This window comes from Littorina saxatilis, linkage group LG9, assembly GCF_037325665.1.
Source record: "Littorina saxatilis isolate snail1 linkage group LG9, US_GU_Lsax_2.0, whole genome shotgun sequence".
In the NCBI taxonomy this organism is placed as follows: Eukaryota; Metazoa; Mollusca; class Gastropoda; order Littorinimorpha; family Littorinidae; genus Littorina; species Littorina saxatilis.
In genome coordinates this window covers 41,651,965-41,664,011 of record NC_090253.1, presented here as the reverse complement: position 1 = coordinate 41,664,011, position 12,047 = coordinate 41,651,965, and the positions used below count along the sequence as shown (strand labels likewise).

Sequence of the window (12,047 nt, the reverse complement as noted above, 5' to 3'; positions counted from 1 at the left end):
AAAAAAAGGGTAACAAGAAAATCTGAACACACTGAACAGCATAACATAATAACAAATTGTTTTCCAGAACCATGACTTTTGGGCAGCACAGTGGAAAGATCAGACCCTCCTGATTCAAACATCCTCTTTTCTAAGGCCACAAAAAAAAATTGTCTGTTTCTGGTCACCCGACCGACCCTAAATTTCGGCGCCGACCCTAAACTTTTTTTTTCCAAACTCAAACAAATTTTTTTTTTTTTTTTTGTGGTAAAGGACAGGGTGAGAAAATGAACAACAAAAACGTGTTAAAACGAAAGTCCGCTGACGATTTGTAAATGTGTTGAGTGTCTTGTCTCTATGTATAGTGAATCCAGTCTCTCTGCGCGATTTTTAAAGTTAGTTTTATTGGTCTACATTTATGGTAAAAAAAAATAAAAAAAAAATAAAAAATCCCTACCTACCGACCCTATTTTCTTTAGCCATGTTACCAGAAACAGACAATTTTTTTTTGTTTGGCCTAATGTTTCCAGAGACTTTCTGTTATAAAGACAGTTGTACCTTATGGGGCTTTCTCTCTCTGAAACCTCATAAGGTCTAAATTTGGAAGGTGTAAAAACAGACGAGTTGCTGTGATACCGACAGTTGTGCACAAGTGCATCCCTCATGCCGTTGATTATACGCCCACACACTCTGGCAACACCCACGACGTCATACAGACCAGCAAAGCAACCTACCTGTGTGACGGTGATGGGAGTGCCCCCGGCGGCAGACAGTGTCTGGATGGGGGCGGTGTGAGGCACGGTGGTCAGCGACACTTTTGCCACCATGGGGGTGAGGGTCTGGCCCTGCGTGACGCTGATGATGGCTGGCTGGGACGTGTTGATCATCTGCTGCTGCTTGACGATCTGGTGCAGCAGCTGGCCCGTCAGCGGCCCCTTCTGGGGAATGATGAGGGGGATCTGACCGCGCACACCGCCAGTAAGTGCTGCAACACAACAATAACAATAATAATACTTTATTGTCTATTAAAATATTACATAAAAAAAATAGAAAATTTTCTTAGACACAGCCAGGCAAAACACCCAGGCACATGTAACTGTCAGGGAGATGTTCGTGTAGGCTAACCGCTATGCACTATGTATCTTTTACTTAATATTGTTCATCTCACCAGTAGTCACTTAGTTGTTGACATTTATGTGTGGGTATGTATTTTTCAAGCCTGTGTCAGTTGGCATTCTTTCCCCTAACTCACAGAAACTTCCCTTTACCCTCTTCTCCATAAACTGCCATGTATGCCTTTCATATCAGCACAACCGAAGTACTAGTTCTGATTGGTAGTACAGTGGAACACCCCTTTTAACACTTTCTACCCAACCTATGTAAAGCAAATTTTTTTTTTTATCCAAGACCAGCTGTGCTGCAGCAGGTCACTCAGAATTGTAGTAGCTGTGTAGAAAATGTGTATCAACACGTTGGAATGCAGGCGTTAGATCGACGTTACAGGAAGCGACTGAAGCCAACAGTCTGAGTGAATATATCTGTACCTGGTCAGATAGAGCCAAATGAGTGGGTACGGATATATCCGTACCTGGGAGACAATGAGTTAACACATCCCCCTGTTAAGACTTCGCTCTTTCACATTTTTGTCAAACCTACCTCCAATTGTAAGACTCCCTTCCTTGTAAGATTTGATTTTTTTTTTTTGAGGCCTTAAAAGATGAAGAGGGGGGGGAGGGGGGGGGGGTTGTGTGTTCCACTGTAGCATCGATAGTGCTGGGCAAAGAGAGAAAAGGTGTCAACTGACCAGCGACTCTCTGTTGCTGCTGGAGAGGGACGCCCTTTCTCTGCTGGTGCAGGAGCTGCATGCGTTGCTGCTGGTGCAGCTGGTTCACTGTCGCCCCTCGTGACGCTGCACACACCACAGCTCAATTAACACAAGATCCATGGTCATTTTTGCATCAAAGATATTCCTCACATTCAGTCGAATTACTGTCCACAGTCCTGTTTTGCAATAAATAATTGTTTTTGAATTACTGTCATGTTTTGTAATAAATAATTGTTTTAAATGTGACTTTAAAAAAAAATGTGTAAAAAAAACAAAAAACAAGAAGGGCAAAGCCCATACGACTCGCATGCTTTACACATTTTTCCTACCAAAATACATGTGACCTTGACCCAAGGTCAAGGTCATCCAAGGTCATGCAACACAAAGCTGTTAATTCAAGATATAGGAAGTACAATGGTGCTTATTGGCTCTTTCTAGCATGAGATATGGTCACTTTTAGTGGTTCACTACCTTATTTTGGTCACATTTCATAAGGGTCAAAGTGACCTTGACCTTGATCATATGTGACCAAATGTGTCTCATGATGAAAGCATAACATGTGCCCCACATAATTTTTAAGTTTGAAACAGTTATCTTCCATAGTTCAGGGTCAAGGTCACTTCAAAATATGTATACAATCCAACTTTGAAGAGCTCCTGTGACCTTGACCTTGAAGCAAGGTAAACCAAACTGGTATCAAAAGATGGGGCTCACTTTGCCCTATATATCATATATAGGTGAGGTATTGAATCTCAAAAACTTCAGAGAAAATGTGAAAAATGTGAAAAATAGCTGTTTTTTAGGCAACATTTATGGCCCCTGCGACCTTGACCTTGAAGCAAGGTCAAGATGCTATGTATGTTTTTTGGGGCCTTATCATCATACACCATCTTGCCAAATTTGGTACTGATAGACTGAATAGTGTCCAAGAAATATCCAACGTTAAAGTTTTCCGGACGGACGGACGGACGACTCGGGTGAGTACATAGACTCACTTTTGCTTCGCATGTGAGTCAAAAAACCCAGCAAGTTTCCTGAGCCTTATGTGTACCCAAAACACCTGACTTGAAAACTTTACACCTTTCTGCAGAGACCTTATTTACGTATCAAACACAATCGGAAATCCCTTCTCAGATGCCGACAACAGAAATCGGTGCCTGTTCAGTAAGTGGCCTGTGCCACGACATTCATTCCTTTACACTTAACACACAAAAACATATACAATTGAATCTTACGTTTTATGAAAGATGATTCTACCAAGCCATCTCAAGTCAGAAGCACAGCTTACTCAAAGGGTACTATTCAAAGTTCAGTGGTACCTGCCATGAAAGGACACCTTTGGGATAACAGACAAAGGGCCAACAAGGTCGAGGTGCACAAGAAAGTTACCAAACGGGTGGGAGCCAGCCACGGTATTGGGTTGGTTGAAATAGAGGTTTGTTGTGATTTCAACGAATCAGACCCTGTGGTTTGTTCTCTCCCGTTTGGGTGGCACCCACTTTCGCTTGGTGCTCCTCAGCATAGGTATCCTTTATTGGGAGGCTGCCTATCATGAGATGCTTGGTTATTATTGTTTAGGCCTAAAAAAAAAAATAGGTGTGGTTACGGTAACCCGACCTACCCTATTTTTAGGGGCCGACCCTATAACTTTTTATTACATTTGTCAACGAAAAACCCACAAAAAACCAAGAAAACGAATGCAGAAAACGCAATGAAAGCGAAAGCGCCCGAGTCGCACACTTATTTCCCTGTCAAGTAGGTTTAATTTGAACACATTAGAAAAAAAAGTTAAAAAAAAAAAGTGATTGCCTACCTTCCTACCCTATTTTTTTGGGCTATGTTACCGTAACCACACCTATTTTTTTTGTTGGCCTTATCATCTCTTCACCAGTTACTGCTATTGGAGACCGATGCAAGTCCGTTTCCTTTTCCAGTTCACGTGGTAACCTCCATGCTTGAAACTATTTAGCCTATGATGAGAGCTTCAAAACACAGGTAGCAAGCAAGTGTGACTTACGCAGTCCAGTCTTCTGCTGTCCCTGCCCCATGGTGACGTTGATGCTGACGGGGATGGGGACGCCAGACGTACCAGCAGGGGCCGCCACTGACTTGACCAGCGTCACAGGGGCTTGCGACGTGGCGCCCGACTGACCCACCTGCTGCATCTGACCCTGCAGGAGCTGTGCTGTCTGTAGCTACAACAACAGATCATTCACTTCTTCATATTTTGCTCCTGTGAAGAATACTCCTGTCTTTTTTCCCCTAAAGATAAATGTTAATTCATGCAGTAAGTTTATCTTCGTAGTGTATTTATGTTGGATTAAGCTGATTCAGCAGTCTGCTAATCGCCCTGATGTCCCTAAATTGTCTGACTGACCACCATATTCTGCAAACACTTTATTTGTTTGTTTGTTTGCTTTACGCCCATCCGACCACGAAGGGCCATATCAGGGCGGTGCTGCTTTGACATATAACGTGCGCCACACACAAGACAGAAGTCGCAGCACAGGCTTCATGTCTCACCCACTCACATTATTCTGACACCGGACCAACCCGTCCTAGCACTAACCCCATAATGCCAGACGCAAGGCGGAGCAGCCACTAGATTGCCAATTTTAAAGTCTTAGGTATGACCCAGCCGGGGTTCGAACCCACGACCTCCCGATCACGGGGCGGACGCTTTACCACTAGGCCAACCGTGCCGGTAAACACTTTATTCACACAATCAGTAAATGTACCACTCAACTAACACTCCCTCACGTTTATTCTTGCGCATTGAAGTGAAACTATTACAAGATGTCAGTCTCCCTCCTTTTTTGGTCCTTCACAAACTAACTTTACTAGCACTGCTGCAAAGAACTGAACTCCCAAAATCTGAGAAAACCAGGTCTTAAAATGGAGGGAGTCTTAAGATGGGGGTAAGTTTACAAGGGATATGAACAGAACATCTGGAAAACTAAGATCTCAAAAGGGAGGAAGTCTTAAATGTGGGGGTCTTAAAAGGGGGGTTCCACTGTACACACATTCACTACAAACAGAAAGGCATGAGAGCATGAATTTTTCTTTCAAAGCATACCACTCAAAAAAAACTTTTAAATGGATGCAAAATCATGCAATATGGGGATCTCAGGAATTCTCTGTGGAGTTCTGAAAAAGCCAGAAATCTGCAAATTGATAGAACAAACTCATGCCTGGCAAACTAATTAAACGACATTAGGTGAAGAAAAAAGCAGGTGGGAAGCTACCTTTACCTGTCCGCCAGGTGTTTTGCTCTGTGCCAGGTGTCGCACCTTGAACGCGTTCTTCAACTGGTCCTCCGTGAACTGGGCCGGCATGGTGCGTACAAGTTGCCCTTGTTTCTGTGGAACAACAAAGCCTCTACTGTTAGGTACAAATATCACAAGCCTTGCTTGTTTCTGTGGAACAAAGCCTCTACTGCTAGGTACAAATATCACAAGCCTTCCTTGTTTCTGTGGAACAAAGCCTCTACTGCTAGGTACTAATATCACAAGCCTTCCTTGTTTCTGTGGAACAAAGCCTCTACTGCTAGGTACTAATATCACAAGCCTTCCGTGTTTCTGTGGAACAAAGCCTCTACTGCTAGGTACAAATATCACAAGCCTTCCGTGTTTCTGTGGAACAAAGCCTCTACTGCTAGGTACTAATATCACAAGCCTTCCTTATTTCTGTGGAACAAAGCCTCTACTGCTAGGTACTAATATCACAAGCCTTCCGTGTTTCTGTGGAACAAAGCCTCTACTGCTAGGTACTAATATCACAAGCCTTCCGTGTTTCTGTGGAACAAAGCCTCTACTGCTAGGTACAAATATCACAAGCCTTCCTTGTTTCTGTGGAACAAAGCCTCTACTGCTAGGTACTAATATCACAAGCCTTCCTTGTTTCTGTGGAGTGTTTCTGTGGAACAAAGCCTCTACTGTTAGGTACTAATATCACAAGCCTTCCTTATTTCTGTGGAACAAAGCCTCTACTGCTAGGTACTAATATCACAAGCCTTCCGTGTTTCTGTGGAACAAAGCCTCTACTGCTAGGTACTAATATCACAAGCCTTCCGTGTTTCTGTGGAACAAAGCCTCTACTGCTAGGTACTAATATCACAAGCCTTCCGTGTTTCTGTGGAACAAAGCCTCTACTGCTAGGTACTAATATCACAAGCCTTCCTTGTTTTTCTGCACCACAATACTATGCAGTACTTTTTACAAAAACCTAAGCACCCAGCAATAAAGCAAGAATCTTTATTCTGTGAATATATTTCATCTTATTTCTGTGAATATATCTATAGCAGGAGAGGACTGAATTCTCAGGTCTACTCACAAAAATGGGCCACTTGCAGATTTTAACAGTACTTACACTTACTTATACAAGTATTGTTTAACTACATGTCCATGTATGAATTAAGACTAATGGGAATTAAATGAGAAAACATGTGAAAGTAATCATAGTTTGGTTTTTTTCTCTCTCTCCGACACATATACACAGAGGTAGACAGACACACGCACACAAACACACAGAGATTCAAACACACAGGTAACACTAAAGACACATGCGCACAAACACACACAGATTCAGACACAAACACACAGGTAACACTAACAGACACACGCACACAAACACACATCTTTCTTTATTTGGTGTTTAACGTCGTTTTCAACCACGAAGGTTATATCGCGACGGGGAAAGGGGGGAGATGGGATAGAGCCACTTGTCAATTGTTTCTACACAAACACACACAGATTCAGACACAAACACACAGGTAACACTAACAGACACATGAATAAACTTGAGCTTGTAATTAGGCCACTTACAAATAGGCCACTTACAAAACTAAGTTTCTGTGGGCGCAGTTGCTGTGCTTGTGTGGGTGTCCCGGCGGCCTGCTGGGTTCGCATGATGGGTCTCAGCAAGTTGATCTGCTGGTGGGTCAGTCCCTTGGCCAGCTGGTGCTGGACTGTGGCTGTACACACACACAACACAGTCTCAATTAATATCACACAACAAAGGCACACACACAACACAGTCTCAATTAATATCACACAACAAAGGCACACACACAACACAGTCTCAATTAATATCACACAACAAAGGCACACACACAACACAGTCTCAATTAATATCACACAACAAAGGCACACACACAACACAGTCTCAATTATTATCACACAACAAAGGCACACACACAACACAGTCTCAATTAATACCACACAACAAAGGCACACACACAACACAGTCTCAATTAATATCACACAACAAAGGCACACACACAACACAGTCTCAATTAATACCTGCTGAATACAGTGGAATCCCCCTTTTAAGACCTCCAAAAATCCCACAAATCGGGTCTCAAAAAGGAGGGAGTCTTAAAAGGGGGTAATTTTACCATCTTATGAACAAAAAGTCTGAGAAAACAAGGTCTTAAAACGGAGGGAGTCTTACAAGGAGGGTTCCACTGTACTGTCAGTGAATAACCAAGGGAGGTAGGCGCACTAAATCTATACAACAATAATGCAGTGGAACCGAACCCCCCCCCCCCCCCCCCCACCCCCCCTCCCCATTTTAAGACTTTCCCCTCTTCAAGACTTTCATTTTATCAGCTTTTCTGTTCATAAATATAGACTGCAGTCAGTGAAAAATGAAGGCAAGTAATCACTCTAAATCTGAAACATGCATGCTACATAGGCTAATTTTCATTCACATGTTTGTGTTTTAATTTTCCTTGAACACTTGAAAATATACAGACTGTCCAATGTACAGACAACAAAACTTGTTTAATGAGTGCAAGAATGGCATATATGTTAAACTTTAAACTGCATGCACAGGAAAATAACACAGCAAGAATAAAACCAAAGAATGGTGCATGTGACACATTCTGCAAACTGAAAACACCAACAAACAAAATCAACAAAAAACTAAAACCACAAAAAAAGAAAGTACAGAAAAAATCCAAGCAATGAACAATTCAACACACACAAACACAAATTGTTTTTAAACAAAATACTAAAGAAGATGTAGGAAACATTTTTTTTAAATCTCCACACACACACACTAAAACAACAACTGAAAACCCAAGCCAAATGGAGTGATGGATGAAGCACGACTTACTCTTACCTCCCGCCAGAGCGGAAGTGCCAGCGAGGGCTGCCATTTTCTGTGTGAGGTTGACGGATGCTGATGCAGAGACTGTGGGTTGCAGTGTAGCACGGGGCTGTGCCTGGGCCGCTGCCACTTGGGCGGCTGTTACTGTCCCCGCCACTGTGGTGATGTCGTGCACAGCCACTCTCTGCCCCCGACTCAGGCTGCCGGTCACCGCCTGGTCAAACACATGAGAATGAATATAAGTTAGACGGGCACAGTGGCGTAGTGGTTAAGACATCGGCCTCCTAATCGGGAGATCGTGAGTTCTAATCCCAGTCGTGGCCACCTGGGGCGTTAAGGCGGTCGAGATATTTCCGATCTCCCAGGTCAACTTATGTGCAGACCTGCTAGTGTGTACACGCAAGCACAAGACCAAGTGCGCACGGAAAAGATCCTGTAATCCATGTCAGAGTTCGGTGGGTTATAGAAACACGAAAATACCCAGCATGCCTCCCCCGAAATCGGCGTATGGCTGCCCGAATGGCGGGGTAAAAACGGTCATACACGTAAAACTCTACTCATGCAAAAACATTAGTGAAAGTGGGAGTTTAAGCCCATGAACAAAAAAAGAACAAGAACAAGAAAAGGTGATGGTCATATTTTGATGGTACATACTACTCTGGTCAAGTGTACTCAGTATGATGGGAAACTGGGAAAGTATCACAACAGCCGAAGCATCAACACATATCAGGAAGCCGTGCAAGTTGTGCGACAATCTTTTCTTCTTTGGTGGTGCGCTTTTAACAATCAACCATGTCATCTGACTTACTGAGCTATGATCAAGGCCTCTAACAATCAACCATGTAATCTGACTTACTGAGCTATGATCAAGGCCTCTAACAATCAACCATGTAATCTGACTTACTGAGCTATGATCAAGGCCTCTAACAATCAACCATGTAATCTGACTTACTGAGCTATGATCAAGGCCTCTAACAATCAACCATGTAATCTGACTTACTGAGCTATGATCAAGGCCTCTAACAATCAACCATGTCATCTGACTTACTATGATCAAGGCCTCTGCCAGGGTGTTAACACAGCATTCCTAGATCCGATAAGAGCAATTATTTCAAAATGCAAGACATTTGAGAATAAGACTTTGCATTTGACACTACTTCTATCTTGGCTAACTGGAGATGGTGAATGATTAAAATAGTGCAGTCTGATGACTTTTTTTGCAGACAATATGTGCAGTATAATTATATTCTTTCAAAACGACAGCAATAGATGAATTCCGAAAATAACTCATGTCAGGTTTGTATGCGTTGAAAGAGAGAAAACCCTTGCTTTTAAGGAGAGAACAAAACAATCCACGGACCTATCACTAGTAGCGAGGGGCATGTCTGAAATACAGGGGCAAGAAGCACGTGGGGATTATTTGTCTCCCTTAAAGCAAGGGTATTTACTCTTTCACAACCAATACAAACCCGTCAGACTTATTTCCACGCATCGTCCACTGAGAAATCAGGTTCAAAGAGATAGCCATGATAGTAGCAATTTAAATAAGGCTGGATTCTGCAAGGCAAACAGCAAGAGAGCAATACTGACCACAATGTTGCCAGTGGCTGCGATGGTACGGGCAATGGAAACAGCGGTCATTCCCTGCGGTACTGCAGCGCGTGAAGCCACGGTGCCAGTCTGCTGGAACACAATTGGTGCATGAGGTCATGAGGGGATAACATATTACAGTCAATACAGCAACCACAATGAAGGCAGTGAAGTGGACCCTCCCTTTTCAGACCCCCCAATTTAAGACTTCCTCCTTTTTACATTTAGTCAAGTTTTGACTAAATGTTTTAACATAGAGGGGGGAATCGAGACGAGGGTCGTGGTGTATGTGTGTGTGTGTCTGTCTGTCTGTCTGTGTGTGTAGAGCGATTCAGACTAAACTACTGGACCGATCTTTATGAAATTTGACATGAGAGTTCCTGGGTATGATATCCTCAGACGTTTTTTTCATTTTTTTGATAAATGTCTTTGATGACGTCATATCCGGCTTTTCGTGAAAGTTGAGGCGGCACTGTCACGCTCTCATTTTTCAACCAAATTGGTTGAAATTTTGGTCAAGTAATCTCCGACGAAGCCCGGACTTCGGTATTGCATTTCAGCTTGGTGGCTTAAAAATTAATTAATGACTTTGGTCATTAAAAATCTGAAAATTGTAAAAAAAAAAATGTGTTTATAAAACGATCCAAATTTACGTTAATCTTATTCTGTATCATGTTCTGATTCCAAAAACATATAAATATGTTATATTTGGATTAAAAACAAGCTCTGAAAATTAAAAATATAAAAATTATGATCAAAATTAAATTTTCGAAATCAATTTAAAAACACTTTCATCTTATTCCTTGTCGGTTCCTGATTCCAAAAACATATAGATATATGTTTGGATTGAAAACACGCTCAGAAAGTTAAAACAAAGAGAGGTACAGAAAAGCGTGCTATCCTTCTCAGCGCAACTACTACCCCGCTCTTCTTGTCAATTTCACTGCCTTTGCCATGAGCGGTGGACTGACGATGCTACGAGTATACGGTCTTGCTGCGTTGCATTGCGTTCAGTTTCATTCTGTGAGTTCGACAGCTACTTGACTAAATGTTGTATTTTCGCCTTACGCGACTTGTTCTTTCTTTCTTTATTTGGTGTTTAACGTCGTTTTCAACCACGAAGGTTATATCGCGACGGGGAAAAGGGGGGGGGGGGGGGGGGGGGGGGGGGTGATGGGATAGAGCCACTTGTTAATTGTTCACAAAAGCACTAATCAAAAAATTGCTCCAGGGGCTTGCAACGTAGCACAACATACCACCCTACTGGGAGAATGCAAGTTCCCAAAGGACTTAACATTTCTTACATACTGCTTGACTAAAATCTTTACAAACATTGACTATATTCTATTCAAGAAACACTTAACAAGGGTAAATGAAGAAACAGAATCCGTTAGTCGCCTCTTACGACATGCTGGGGAGCATCGGGTAAATTCTTCCCCCTAACCCGCAGGGGGTTTCCCCCTTTTTAAGACCCTTATTTTTCAGATGTTCTGTTCATAAACAATGTAAATTTACCTCCATTTTAAGACTCTCCTTTGCAAGACCTGATTTTCCCATATTTTTTTTTAAAGTCTTTACAAGGGGGGCTCCACTGTACAGGTACCTTTTATTTCAAACAGTTCTACCTTTCAGGTGGACAAAGCACGCTACACGCACCAACAGCTCATACAACGTACATTATACACCTCCACGTCTAAACAATGACCGGAGGACTGGAAACGGCCTTTAATCCATTCAAATGTTGCAGTGAAGTTAACACATATGTTACATCTTTTCAAGGTGGACATGCGATTCTGAAATTAATTTATTTTATCTCAGATGTGCGCAAGTTTTTATTGGATAACAAACGGTTGCATATTTGGCAAACATTGACATCGGACGTATATTTTCAACAGTGGACAGCTATTCCAGAGGCACACATGCAGTTACACAGACAGACAGGCAGGCAGGCAGGCAGAACAGACAGTTGGTTATTTGTTTTTATCGTCTCTTCAGCTAATATTGCTATTCAAGAGAGAGAGAGATTCAAGAGAGAGCGAGATTCAAGAGAGAGAGATTCAAGAGAGAGAGATTCAAGAGTGAGAGAGAGACAGAGACACAGAGAGAGAGAGACACAGAGAGAGAGAGAGACAGAGAGGGAGAGGGACAGAGAGGGACAGCCACAGACAGGAAGACACACACACTCTCTCTCTCCATAACAGAAGCATATCTCACAATGATGGTGGTGGGCGTGGCAGCAGATACCAGTGAGTGGAGCTGTTGCCCGGTGACTGCCTGAGCGACAGTGGGAGCGGACGCAGCGACACCGGTCACTGCCTGCACCACACCCTGCGCTGTCCGCTCCGCCTGTGCAACGGCCTGTGTGGTGCGCTGAGCCGCCTCGGTGGCCGCAGCCTGCCAGAAAAATTATCACCACCATTAGCTGCATTCAGACCTGCCAACTCTTGTCAAACTAAGTGTAGCAATTCACTTTGGGGGGGGGGGGGGGGGGGGGAATTTCAGCGTAGCTAATGGTGTTTTTGAGCAGTGTTGTCTAAAATGA

At 42.9% G+C, this 12,047-nt stretch overlaps 1 protein-coding gene across 7 annotated transcripts in view; it reads right to left on the bottom strand.

Annotated features, from left to right (window-relative positions):
• The window catches only part of LOC138976110 (helicase domino-like), a 122,982-nt gene that overhangs the window by 2,052 nt on the left and 108,883 nt on the right, over nt 1-12,047 (bottom strand). For 2 of the 7 annotated variants that reach the window (XM_070348930.1, XM_070348936.1), the window contains 8 exons: nt 11,720-11,899; nt 9,506-9,598; nt 7,922-8,129; nt 6,628-6,776; nt 5,050-5,163; nt 3,822-3,999; nt 1,784-1,888; nt 714-964 (listed from right to left, as the gene is read on the bottom strand). In XM_070348930.1, coding sequence (XP_070205031.1) covers nt 714-964; nt 1,784-1,888; nt 3,822-3,999; nt 5,050-5,163; nt 6,628-6,776; nt 7,922-8,129; nt 9,506-9,598; nt 11,720-11,899 — 1,278 coding nt within the window. The remainder of the gene's footprint in view (nt 1-713; nt 965-1,783; nt 1,889-3,821; nt 4,000-5,049; nt 5,164-6,627; nt 6,777-7,921; nt 8,130-9,505; nt 9,599-11,719; nt 11,900-12,047) is intronic. The other 5 variants (XM_070348933.1, XM_070348932.1, XM_070348934.1 and 2 more) reach the window with 5 other exon arrangements.